This window comes from Prionailurus viverrinus, chromosome B4 (genome assembly GCF_022837055.1).
Source record: "Prionailurus viverrinus isolate Anna chromosome B4, UM_Priviv_1.0, whole genome shotgun sequence".
In the NCBI taxonomy this organism is placed as follows: Eukaryota; Metazoa; Chordata; class Mammalia; order Carnivora; family Felidae; genus Prionailurus; species Prionailurus viverrinus.
The window spans coordinates 56,780,740-56,794,231 of record NC_062567.1 but is presented as its reverse complement, the minus strand read 5'-3'; the positions used below and the strand labels follow the sequence as shown (position 1 = coordinate 56,794,231).

The 13,492-nt window shown below is 37.0% G+C and overlaps 1 protein-coding gene across 4 annotated transcripts in view; it reads left to right on the top strand.

Moving 5' to 3' along the window:
* ITPR2 (inositol 1,4,5-trisphosphate receptor type 2) overlaps nucleotides 1–13,492 on the top strand; it is a 515,671-nt gene that overhangs the window by 346,349 nt on the left and 155,830 nt on the right. For all 4 annotated transcript variants that reach the window (XM_047864958.1, XM_047864957.1, XM_047864956.1 and 1 more), the window contains 4 exons: nucleotides 5,615–5,798; nucleotides 6,481–6,737; nucleotides 9,324–9,524; nucleotides 12,472–12,582. In XM_047864958.1, the coding sequence (XP_047720914.1) occupies nucleotides 5,615–5,798; nucleotides 6,481–6,737; nucleotides 9,324–9,524; nucleotides 12,472–12,582 (753 nt within the window). The remainder of the gene's footprint in view (nucleotides 1–5,614; nucleotides 5,799–6,480; nucleotides 6,738–9,323; nucleotides 9,525–12,471; nucleotides 12,583–13,492) is intronic.

The window sequence follows — 13,492 nt, the reverse complement described above, 5'->3', positions numbered from 1 at the left end:
TAACATCATACCAGAAATTCTGATTTGTTGAGGGGAACTTTCAGCAGAGAAAAACAACATTTTGATTCATCTAAGAATTAAATGTAAAAATAGATAGATTCATTCAATGAGCTAATATATATAAACACCTCACACAGTATTTGGCATCAATCAGGTTTTAGTAACATTGACCACCCCTATCAGCACATCACCTTCCATTTACTTTTCTAGAAGTTTAGAATAGCACCTTTACTCGATGCCCCAAATCTCCCAGTGCTTATTACCCTGATCCCTCTGAGTAAGTGAATTCTCACTGGTCCAGGGAGAGAAGAACAATTTCATTCATTCATTTACCCTAGGAGAGGAGAGTTGAAAGCTGTTACCATCTGCATGCAGGGATCATCAGCCACGCTTTCTCAAAAAGCACACACTTCACTTTGAAACTCTTACCAGTTGCCCCTGGGCTCCTGCACTCCCAAAGGCAGAACACACTGGGTGAGCCGGAGGACAGTGCTGGCGAGTGTTCCCAGAGAACACACATCTTCCTCCTTGTCCTGCCACTCACTAAACCTGCTCTTTCCAGGTTTGTCTCGATTGGAGAAGGAAGCTATGCTTACAGCTAATTGGAAATTGCAGAATCAACCTTTCCTATTCATGGCAAATAGAAACCCTATCTAATTGAAAGCCAGGATATTTTCCTTTATTAATCCACTAAATGCAATGAACAACAGAAGTTTCACTATATCTAATAGCAGGTGGCTTTAGGAATAAAGGCCTCATGAGCAACAGATGTCACGGTGACCAAAAAGCATCTCCCAAACGCCGATCCCTCTTAGTCGAAAAACAAATTTTGAAAAGTCTTGTGGTGGTGAAGCTTCAGCACAAATTCCTCTGAGGGACGTTGGGGAAAGTGGGTGGTGGAGGGATTTGTGTGGGTTTTCTTGGAAGTAGTCTTGTCTTCCACAACCAGATATTCAGTTGGGACTTTCTAAAGAAATTGTCTAGGCAACTACATAATATGAGATGTAGATTATCCAGACAGTAGTGAAAGATTTTTTTTTTTTTGCATCTCAAGATAGAAGCAATCCTTGCCAATAAAGTATCTTCTAGATTCCTGTTATTGGACCACATAGGGTCATCAGATGAGATCATCTTTCACCCTCCATACATATGTACGTCTATTTATGGCCTCATATTGCCGCAGAATAACCCAGCTTCTGTCAGAAGCTTCCTGATCTACTTTAAGATTCTTGACAAGTTCCCTGAACCCTCAAATACCTTTTAGTCCCTTTTCACATGATGTTTCTGTGGCAGTTGTCACTGGTGACTTTTTCTTTGTTTTTGAAACCTTTTCAGCTTAGGTCTTGGGACACCACCACTCTCTTCTCACCTCCTGCCATTTCTTCTTAGCCTTCTGTGTAAGCTCTTCTTTCTTGATTTACCTAACTGTTGAATCTTGATGTCTCCCAAGTTTCTTTGGGCTCTCCTCTGTTTATTTTGCTTGTTCCTTCAGCCTGACCTCATTCATTTCTGCATCTTTAACTTCCATTCGATGCTGATGATTCCCCACTCTGTGCACCAATAGACTCTACATCCAGCTATCTTCCAGAAATATCTTGTGGGATGTCCCACAGGTACCTTAAACTCAACGTGTCCCACACTGAATCCACTCTGATTCTCCATCCACCCACTTCTCCTCTTACTTTGCCTCCCTCAGTGACTGGCAGTCCATCCACATGGATATCTGGCCAGAAGTTGAAAACCCACCTTGACCTCAGCCTACTCATCCTCACTCCCTTCCTGAACATCTCATTGAAGGCCAATCTCTGTGATTCTGCCCTGTTAACATGTCTCATACCCACACTCTGCTTTCCATCTCTCCATATCCAGCCCTCATTATCCATCCTTCTTATCTTTTCCTGGGCCATGGTGTCTTTCAGGAGGTATCCCTGATCCCAGTTCTGTGCTTCTCCAAATCATTCTACACTTTGCCTCCAAAGCTATCTTTCCAAAAAACATGTTTTTCTTCTGCTTAAAATCAGTCACTTGCCCTATAAAGGCAAACTCCCTAACAAAGTCCATAAGATCTTCATGATTTAATCTCTTTACATTTTCCCATTTTCCTTTCTTATCCCACCTCCTCCCTCCTCTGTCCTGTCTCCTGCACACCAGCTATACTAAGCTCTTCATCGTTCCTCATATGTGTCGTGTTATTTCTCTTACGTTGTTTTCTCCTCCAGGAGGACCCAACTCATGAGCTTCTCTTGGAAGCCTTCTCTGATCCCACGTCCCCCTGGGCAGAATTGTCCAGTGGTTACTATATGCACCTGCTGTATCCTGCACATGCCTTCAGTGGCATTTTTTTGCCACTTTATTGTGCCTTTTCATGTGTGCACCAGGCTCTAACAAACTATGAGTCCTTAAAAAAATTGAGACCCCATGTGGTTCATCTTTGGATCCCTTGTGTCGGACACCATGTCTGGCCCAGTAAATGTTCAGGAGTGATGGCTGTATGAATGAATGGTTTGAATCAAATTCTACCCCCTTCACAAAATCTTCCTTATCTGGCATGGGCCTTGACAACCACTCCTTTATCCGAGCTCCCATAACACTTGTTTCCTTAATATTTATTTGGCACTCTTCCTGTGCTACTTTGTTTTGTTGTTATTTGTACGACATTTTGCCTCTCCAATTAAATTTCATCTTTCTTAAAGTAGATCATGTCCTGTCTCTGACATTTGTGTGCTTTATCGCCATTCAGCAATATTTGTTGATGAAAAGCATTAAATTATTTTTGTATATGAAAGCCTTTTTTAAAGATGGGTTATGACAATGTCATTTACCAGCCATCCCTTTTTTAGGTTTGTCACTTAACTATATCACGGTGTAACCCAGAGAGCAACTGTGTGCTTCTGTCTCTAAAAGGTCTCACTGAGGTCAACTTGAATCCTGTTCCTTGCCCTTTAGCAGTCTAAAATCCACTCCTCCCCAAGACTCCTGGCAGTCCCCAGAGGGTTTTACATTGTCACGGTGCCCTTAGGCACTAGTGACTTGACACTCCTACGTCTATAGTACTGGGGTAGGAATCTGATTCCCCTCCTTACTTTATACCCTCCTAGCTACATAAGCCAATTTATGTGTTTAATGTACATTATTGAAGATTGGTTGAAGGGGAGGATAGGAGAGGTATTTCTATTTTAATTTCAAACTGAACACCAATAACAACAATGAAGATAATACCTACTAAGTACCAGGCACTGTTCTTAGTGCTTTATATGTACTAACTTGGTTAATTCTCACAACAGCTGGTGGGGTAACATATATCATCTCATTTTACCAAAGAAGAATTTGAGATAGACAGTCTAAGCTCCTTACCAAGCTCACATGGCTAGTTATAGGGAGAGTCAGGACTCGAACCCATGTGGACTGGCTCCAGGATTGGTGCTCTTAACCACTATAAACATCTCCTTTCTGAAATAACCTTCTACTTCCTGAATCCTGGTAAATTTTGCTGGCTGATTCACCCTGCGCCATTATCCTAAGCTTACTTCATCTCTAGCTCCTCACTTCATGTTCCTTCTCTGCCTTCCTTCTTCTACTCTTCCCCATCCTTCTTGAGGGGAAAGTCTTTCCTCTCCCATATAGATCTGTTGGTCCATCATCCTTGGTTCCTGAAAAAAGCCTCAAGAGTTTCCCCTTATACTCTCAAACTTATGGAAACAGTTTCCTAATCAAAAACCATATCTTTTACAAGTGAAATCCTTATGCTGCCTGCTGAGATTATATATGTATATATAAAACATACTTTTTATTTTTATTAAAGACACACTGTTCAGCTTTGTAATGCCCTGGTTTTAAAAAGGTGTAGTCTACATAAATGACCAATTATTTTGAGCTTAAGAGGTTACTTTGTAAATTTAATGATTTAGAGACAGAGAATCTAGATTGAAATCCTAGCTTTACCGCTTACTAGTTATGTAATGTTGGGCAAGTCATTTACCTTTACTAAACTTTATCTTATTGATCTATAAAATGGAAATAAGATTACTCTCTATCATACAGTTGTGTTGAAAGTATCAATGAGATCATGTATTTCAAGGAACTAAATAAATTATAAAATTTTGCTTTAATAGAGCCACAAATTTCCTATAACTTCCTCATTAATATATTGGGAACTCCTTTCACCTTCTAACCTGGTTATATTGAAAATATTAGGATTTAAGCATCAGCTTAATTTGTGGGACCGTAGAGGTCTGTAAATGCTGCGTTTATCCTTTGAATTAATGGAACCAGTGTGACTGTTTCCCTGTAGTTGCTATGGTTACTGTGGCTTTTTGTCCTGCTTTCTTGAGGGTTTGCTAGCCTCCTGCTTAGAGCTTCCACCTTTTAGGTATGAAGGCGACTCCTAAGGCTTCATAAATTGCTCTTTACTCGTACATTGTTCACATTGAAAATTGCAGGACAGACATCCATTTCAAGACTTGATGTCATTAGTTTTACCTGCAAGTCCCAGGACCTATGGGTCATGGTTCTAAGCATTCTTTTAAGAAAGCCTATGTACAGGAGCCAAGCTCACCAGAATTAGTTGTTTCCATTTGCTGGATTATGGTTCATTGTACTTGATTAGGTAGTCATTACTTTTCATGTTTTCTTCACACTATCTCTCATTAAGGTTATATAACTTTCTTTCCATCAGTATAGTTACTAGAATTCTTTTCTTTTTTCTTTTTTTTTTTTTTTTTTTACTTTATTTCAGATTCTATTTTCTCTGGTACATATCACCTTTCCCATCTCCTACCTCTTCTGGATACTGCCATAAGTCACTAAGCAGACAGTGATTAGATAGATATTCTCAAGGCTTAGTATTTCTACCTCTCACTAAGACATATTTTATCATTGTTTTGGTGTTGAGCTCTTTCTACATCATTATTCACTCTTAAAGCAGAATCCATTTTATGCATCTTAGGGCAGGCTTGTCCTAGACCCCATGCAAAGCAGTGTAGCTAATGAAGTACCAAAAAAACTTAGGGCCTATCTATCAGTGGGTTCCTGTGAGTGAGGCTGCCATGGTAACACATTCTAAATTAAATGTACTATAATTTAGATAAAGAGAAAAATAACTCTTTGTAACTCTGCGTAAACCCGCATTTAGACAGCATGATCATTGGATTAGTGGCTGTTTTCCACTCTAGGTGACACACTCATGAAGGGAGGGATTGTGGTGGCTTTTCCTTTTTGTTCTATGCCTCGTAGTAGCAAGGGCCTGGCACGTAGTAGGCACTCAATAAATATGTGTTGAATCAAGACATGAGTTTACAATATTATAAAAATCAAGGCACTCTTTGCATACAACTTCTTACAGTGCACTTATAAATTTTTAAAATAAAATAATCACTAAGGTGAATTAAATAACAGGAAAAAATATTGGATTTTACTGGAAAGTGCTAAGCAAACACAAGTTATTATTAGTATATGTTAAATAGTACAGGAGACTGGCAAAGGCTGCTAATTTATGAAATAATGGGCAGCACATGAAATGTGTGCTTTTATTCATAATGTTTATATTTATTTCAAGCAAGAAAGCACTATTTTTCTCCCCTTGGGTGTTGATATCTTAAAATATGCTTTCTTGCAGTACTCCTTCTACCAGCAATTACATGAACAAAAAAAGTCAGAAAAATTCTTCAAAGTTCTGTATGACCGAATGAAGGCTGCTCAGAAAGAGATAAGATCAACAGTGACCGTTAATACCATAGACTTAGGTAACAAAAAAAGGGATGATGACAATGAATTGATGACATCTGGTCCACGAATGAGAGGTAAAGAGATAGTTGAGTACTTGGGGGAATAGAGAAAAAAGAAGGTCACACCACCTTTAGATGTCACTTACCTTCATCTCAATATCCCATCTGTGGTTCTGTGTATGGAGCTCCATCCTTAAAATCCTATGGCCACAGGGCTGACCTTGAAACAGCTTTGCAGGACCAAATTCAAACAAGGCATTATTAACGCAAAGGAACAAGCAACATTGAAAAGTTTGACTTCATTGTGGAAGGCATGGTAAAGAGCAACTGCCCAAACCTTTTGAGTATTCATGAAACCCAAATTTTAAGAATAGGAGTTACAGCACCTTACTCTAAGGAAAGATTCTTGGTATTTGGAATAACAAAGTCATCAGTGAACTTAATACAAATCATATAAACATAACATTTTGAAGTTTGCCATATTTTCCTCCACCTTCTTGTATTCAAGAATTCTCATATTTTATATTTATCAGAAAGACACGAGCCCTTCTGAAATTGGCTGAACATTTAGATTTTTTTTTTAATGTCCTGTGCAAATTTAATTCTGTAGTTGCTAGATTATTTTGGGAGAAATTGTTGCACCTCTTGTCAAATGTTTTTTTATTCAGTTGTTAGAGTATTTGGGTAACTGGTTGTCTTGTTTTTTAATTGGCAAAAGAAGCTAATTCAGAAATCTAAGAGTACTGTTTTATTTCAGTAAGAGATTCATCATTACTTTTAAAAGAGGGAATGAAAGGGCAATTAACAGAAGCTTCTTCGGCAACCTCCAAAGCGTATTGTGCATACCGAAGAGAAATGGATCCAGAAATCGACATGATGTGTGCAGGATCCGAAGCAGGAAATGCCGAGGAAAAGTCTGCCGAGGAAGTAACCATGAGTCCTGCAATTGCCATCATGCAGCCCATACTGAGGTTTCTGCAGTTGCTGTGCGAGAATCACAATCGGGAGCTGCAGGTATTTGTTCTATTTTGTGTAATAGTTGAGAATACAGCCTGTGATTGTAGGTAACTAAATTCCAATGAAACTAATGTGTAGTTCTGGAGAGATAATCAATAAAACCAATGGTGCTCTTCTGAGTCGGGAAGAAACTTTTGCATCTAAGTGAAGGAAAATGAAGGGAAAATTCCTTTATGTGTGAAAAATCAGGCTTGTACAGTATCATCCTTTGTATCCTCAATTCACATCTGTTTAGCCTCAGCATTCTCTATTCCTAATATTCTGGTATTTGTTGAGTAAGGTCACATTTGCCTCAACTATACCTCTCATGGTTTTGTAGATACAGGGGCTTTCATCATTTCCAAATCAGTTCATGTATCTTTTTTTTTTTCAATTCATATATCTTGAGTGAAGATACACAGAGTATATTTATGTCTTCATTAGAGACAGTTAATATACAAGAGGATTTTTTAGGACAGTAAAGGTTGATACCTTTGTAGATGAATATGATCCCGGTCTTACATCTTCTTTGGTACATTTTTCTTTGTCAAGTAGGTGCTTAGGAATTTTCGCCTCTTGTTTTTTTCGTTGTTGGTGCACACTGCTTATGTCACTGTGGCATAATTACATGAAAGGTGCAATAGTCTCTAACAGCATATGTCCAGGATTAGAGAGAGCAGAGTTTGAAGTTGTGTTCTCTAGTAAGAGCCTACAGTGCAGGTGTTGTGAGTTGGTAAGAGATAGTGGATTCATGTAAATTGCATTAAATATCCTTCAAGGAGAGGAGAAGCTCAGGAATTAATAAGTGGTAGAAGCTATGAGTCTTGTGGACCACATCGTGGAGAGGGCTGCTGCAGACCTGGGCCAGGCAGAGACCAGCGTATTACTTCCAGAGGGAAGATACTGGATATATGCCTACATACTTAAGCTGATCCACTTGGTCTGTCCATGTAGCAGATAGATACATAGTATCTGATCAAATATTTTTCTTACTGGAGTGTGGGATCAAACAGTTTGGAAAATGCTACTTATAAAAAAAAAACCTTTGTTTTAATAGGACAAATGGTAGACTTACTCACAATAGCTAATATATAGAATTGCCCCAATGTCCATCAACAGATAGGTATACAAAATGTGGTATATGGGTGCAATGGAATACTGTTCAACCTTACCAAGGAAGAAAATTATGACGTAGGCTACAACATGTATCACCCTTGAGATATTATGCCAAGTGACATGAAATCAGTCACATAAAGACAAATACTGTGTGATTCTATTTATATGACATATTTAGAGTAGTCAAAATGACAGAGACAGAAAGTAGAGTAGTGGTTGCCAGGGGGAGGGGGAGGGGAGAATGAGAAGTTAATAGGTATAGAGTTTCAGTTTTACAAGATGAAAAGAGGTTTGGAAATGGATGATGGTGATGGCAGCTCAACATTATGAATCTATTTAATACCACTGAACTATACACTTAAAAATGTTTAAAATGGTAGATTTTATATCTATTTTGCCACAATAAAAAAGTGGGAAAAAATCACACACAAAAAAACCCTAAACAAAGATAAGTGGTTGGAATAAATTCAAATAAGTAAATTAAATAAAATCAATAAAAATAAATAATAAATAAAATAAAAATAAAACCTTCCCTCTCTGCCTCCCCTTTCACTGGGTTTACTCCCCCAAAGAAATTACGTTAACAGTTATACTTCCTTCGAGAAATTTCTACGTACATAGAAGCATATTGATCTGTACATGTAAACTTAAAAAAAAAACTAGATTATATAATGTTCTTCGAGTTACTTTTTTCATTTAGTAATACATCTTATTACGAAATTATTACTAGACTGTGTTTATATCAGTATATATTGAAGTACCTCATTTTTATAGCTTTGCAGTATTCCAGTGTTTAGATGTACTATTATTTGTTAAACCAGTTGCATTATGATAGGTATGGTATGGTTTCCAGTTTTTGCTATTAATAAGCAGTGTACAAGGAACCTCTTTGTAGTCTTATGTGCATGTATTATATATATACATATATGTTACCATATATATATATGGTACATAATATATATATATATATATATATATATATATATATATATAAAATATGGTAACTTAGGAAGTGGAATTGTATGTTAACTGAAAATTTTAATAGGTGCTTCTAACTTGCCCTCCATAACGGTTGTATCATCCACTGTTTGAAGCTGCACTGTTTACAAGGGATCGTTTACTTGAAAATTTGATTGCTTCCTTCCCTAAAGAACTTCTTTCTAGTTTCTTTTTCCCTTCTCCTTTTCCTACTACTTCTTTGTTTGTTTCTTTTTGCCTTGTCCATATAGTTTGAAGATAATGACACTGAGAAATGTTTGTTATGAACTATACTGAGAAATTTAGATTCTTGAGGAAAAACTTAAGAGTCTTTTTCTTAAACCCAGGGGAAATTTAATAAATGTGAACACTTTCTTATAAAAAGCAATTCCATTCCACATTGCCATGGGGGTATTTTTGAGTTAGAAAAACACACATAGTGAGAGAGCTGAAAACAATTAGCACAGTGATTTCTTTTAACCCCTCAGGTATATTTTCTTTTGCCTTCAGAACTTCTTGAGGAATCAAAACAACAAAACAAATTATAACCTTGTCTGTGAGACCCTTCAGTTTTTGGACTGCATTTGTGGAAGTACCACCGGTGGCCTGGGCCTATTGGGTCTCTACATCAATGAGAAGAATGTAGTGCTGGTCAACCAGACTCTGGAGAGCTTGACGGAGTATTGCCAGGGCCCATGCCATGAAAATCAGGTAACCATGAAAGCAGTTCTTCACGCAAAAGTATTCATGACTAATTAGCAAAAGGCTCAAATTGGTGAAGGAGCCAACCTTTGTCTACATTTAAAAGGTCTTTCTTCTTGCTTTGCCAGATATTTTTACTTTTCTCACAAAACATACAAAGACTGAATTATAGACTAGCAAATACTATGCCATATTTTTATTTAATTTCATTGTAAAAGAAATTTCCCGTGAAAATGTTCCAGATAAAAATCAGACCTACCAAAAAGAGTAAAATGCATTTCTTCATCGTTGCTCAGTTTTCATCTTCAATGATTCTTTTCCAGGATTTGTAGAACACACTCCCTTTGGCTCCTTCCACTGCACTGCAGTGGGAAGTATATATTATCTCCTTTATATTCACAAAATTATGAAATAGGTCTTGCTCCCATTTGTGGATGAATAGGCTCTGACTCAGAGGTTAAGTGATGTTCTATTGTCTCAGAGTGACAGAATCAGTAAATTGTAGAGCTGTTCCTAAAACTCGGGATTTTGATGGAGTCTAAAAAGAGTGTGCTTTTGACTGTATTACCTTTTCCGGGGTGAAATTTTACCTCTCTCTTCCAGAATGTTTGCCTGATTCCATTTTCTTGGATATCAAGGACACATTGTGGGAGTAGAAGATAGGACACTTGAACTAGTAAAGGGAGGGGAGCCACCCCAGAGTTTATTAATTGACCATTCACATCCACTTAATTATGGGGCTACCATCGCAAGCATGGATTCACCCTGAAAGAAAAAGTTTTCGGGTTGTAAACGTCTTTGGCAATAAATTTTAAAGTAGCCATTAGGACCAAACATCAGTGCATAACGTAGAAAGAAGTGTGAAAAAAACTGCTGCTTTTCTATTGCAAACTATATGACATATGCACAAAAAATGCATAAACATGTGCACACACATATGCATACATACAGAGGTATGTAGAATAAAAACTCAACAATTGCTGACATAAAGAATTTGTTATGAGGATACTCTTCTTCCCTCTGCAATGCACATGTTCCCTGATAAAGGACTTTTCAGATTTTGCCCTGGATTTTCCTGGATTGTATTTCAGTCTCCTAGGGTAATGATACAAGAAAACTTAACTATTGATTTAAAGTTAAGGAAAAATATATAGATTTAGAGATTTGGTTTTGTTGTTGGTGAAAACATGTATACCTGTAATGCCAAACACATATTCCCCACTTCTGGTCTTATAAATGGATGAAGTTGTGTTTTAAAAATCATTTATTGGGGCGCCTGGGTGGCTCGGTCGGTTAAGCATCCGACTTCAGCTCAGGTCACGATCTCACGGTCCGTGAGTTCGAGCCCCGCGTCGGGCTCTGGACTGGTGGCTCAGGGCCTGGAGCCTGCTTCCGATTCTGTGTCTTCTTCTCTCTCTGCCCCTCCCCCATTCATGCTCTTTCTCTCTCTGTCTCAAAAATAAATAAAAACGTTAAAAAAAATTTTTAAAAATCATTTATTAAGTCAGGTAAGCTCTAAAAGTAAAAACTAATAATAAAATAACATAATAAAACAATATAAGTAATAATAATGAACATGAATCCCATATCTAAAAATATACTTACTTTGAACCCCGTGCTCTGAAAATGTGTGCGAGAAAAGAAGGTTGCCAGAAAATTCCAGAAATGATCTGCAAATCGATTCCCTCTAAGTCTAGCAAGTGTTTTAATGATCAGAACCTCAGGAAATGTAGAAGATGAATAGAGGACACCTTTCCTTTGTGTCATGGGAGTAAAAAAATTTTGTGCAAAAGGAGAAATGAAGCCCATTCTGAAAAATAGCAGTCATTCCAGAGTTACCTTGATTTTACTCTGGCTCATTTAACTCACCCGAGTTTCCATTTTTCAACCCCCTTGACTGGGTGCTGCATTATAACATGTAATTCCACAAACTCCAACCCACAGGTTTCTGTTTTTCAAGTTCTATAAGTTGAATTAAGTTCAGAATCGGGGCACAGTAGACCTTAACTTCAAAATACTGATATTTATCTCTCAGGATGTTTTATAAACTTTCCCCAAGTAAGGTCCCTCTCTAAATCACTCAGGTTTAAGGAATCTGCAACTTTTCATTAGCCATCATCATGGACAGGATGTCCCCAGAACATTGGAAGGCACCTGTATGCCTTGTCTGCTGCCACCCAGCATGTGTAGCAACATCATTTGTGACTCACTGAGTACTAAGTACCAGCTAAATTGGTATGCTACATCAGTGCCAATAACATTGACTTGCAGACTTTAGGCATATCATGAACACTGCTTTCATAAATGGGAATATTCTCTTAGCCAGGAGAGATCAGGTCTTAAAATTCTGAATTTAAGACACTCCTCTATTGGAGGGAATATTGGAATTTGTTGGTTGAAAGAGTTTTTAACTTAATTTTTGAAATTCTTTGAAAGTCTATAAAAGTGGTTCATTTTAAAAGATACCTGGGGTCCCTGGGTGAGTTCATAACAATACATAGAGTGCTCCTATTGGGTGAGTTCAGTTGGTTAAGCGTGCCTCTTGATTTTGGCTCAGGTCATGATCCCACAGTTGTGAGATCAAGTCCGGCACCAGGCTCTATGCTTACAACATGGAGTCTGCTTGGGATTCTCTCTCTCCCTCTCTCTTCTCCTCTTCCATTCACTCTCTCTTTCTGTCTCTCAAAATAAATAAATAAACATGTTAAAAATAAAAGACACCTGTTACACACGGTCTCTTTCAGTGTTCTGCATTCAAAGCCATTTAATCAAAACTAATCAATTAAAAGATTCTATATTAAAGAACAAAGGAAACTTAAATCCTTGACTTCAAAGTTAAATCTTAATTATATTTTAAAGGTCAAAAAAACTAAGGTGACTGTTATTTTATGTTAGATAATTTCTAGTGCTTTTATGTTGTAAATAAAATATTGTTTACAAACATTTTGCTTTCTAGACGTGTATTGCTACTCATGAATCCAATGGGATTGATATCATCATTGCTTTGATTCTAAATGACATAAACCCTCTTGGTAAATATCGAATGGATCTGGTGCTCCAACTAAAGGTAGAGTAAATCCACTATGCGGGGGGGCGGGGATAGGTAGTGACATGTTCTATATAAAACTTGCTTTCTGAATTGACTCTGAATCTTCAAATAGCTCTTGTAAAACCCCAGATATTATCCTATTTTCAGCTAATGACTTGACAGAAAGGAATAGCAAAAGCACAATGTGCACTAAATTCCTAATGAAATGTCCAACAAGCTTCGAGATAATGTTTGGCTAGAGGGTACTTTACTGAAAGGTCTTTTAAGTAGCTACTTTGTTTCACTACTTCCCTTTGTTTTTATTTTACATTTTTTATTATATAGAGGAAGATAAGGTGTTAAAAATTCATCATGCCATATATTTTTTAATTCATCTTGACTACAGAATTCTATCTAGCAAGTCACAATGAATTAGACTATTTAAAAAAGGGCTGCATTCTAGTTTTATGGCTCTCTTCTTTCTAAAAGTTGTTTTCTTTTAAATCAGAATCTTATTTTTTCCCCAAATACTGTGAGCTATTTTCACACTCCCTTTGAGAAGCTGCCTTAACTTAAGCTGTGCACATACTTCCCAGCAGTTACATTTATCAGAGATCAGGAAGAAAATGGCATTTTAAAAAATTTCATCAAGTTTTTGTTCAAATGGAAATAGACAAATGAATATACACAAGAAGCTATATAAATCCCAAATCCAAAGGCATGATATTCAATACAGATGAATTATTAAAGACCACATTATTGTGTTTAGTGTTAAAGAGGTAAAAAAAAATTGGTTGAATACAATTTTTCTGTAAAGACAGGTCTATCCAATATCACAGCAAATATAATTAAGTAAAACTTTGTGTAGGTAAATTTATGGCTAGGGAGAATAGGAATGACATTTTTATAATTTTGTTTCTTTTTTATTAAAAAAATTTTTAAACATTTT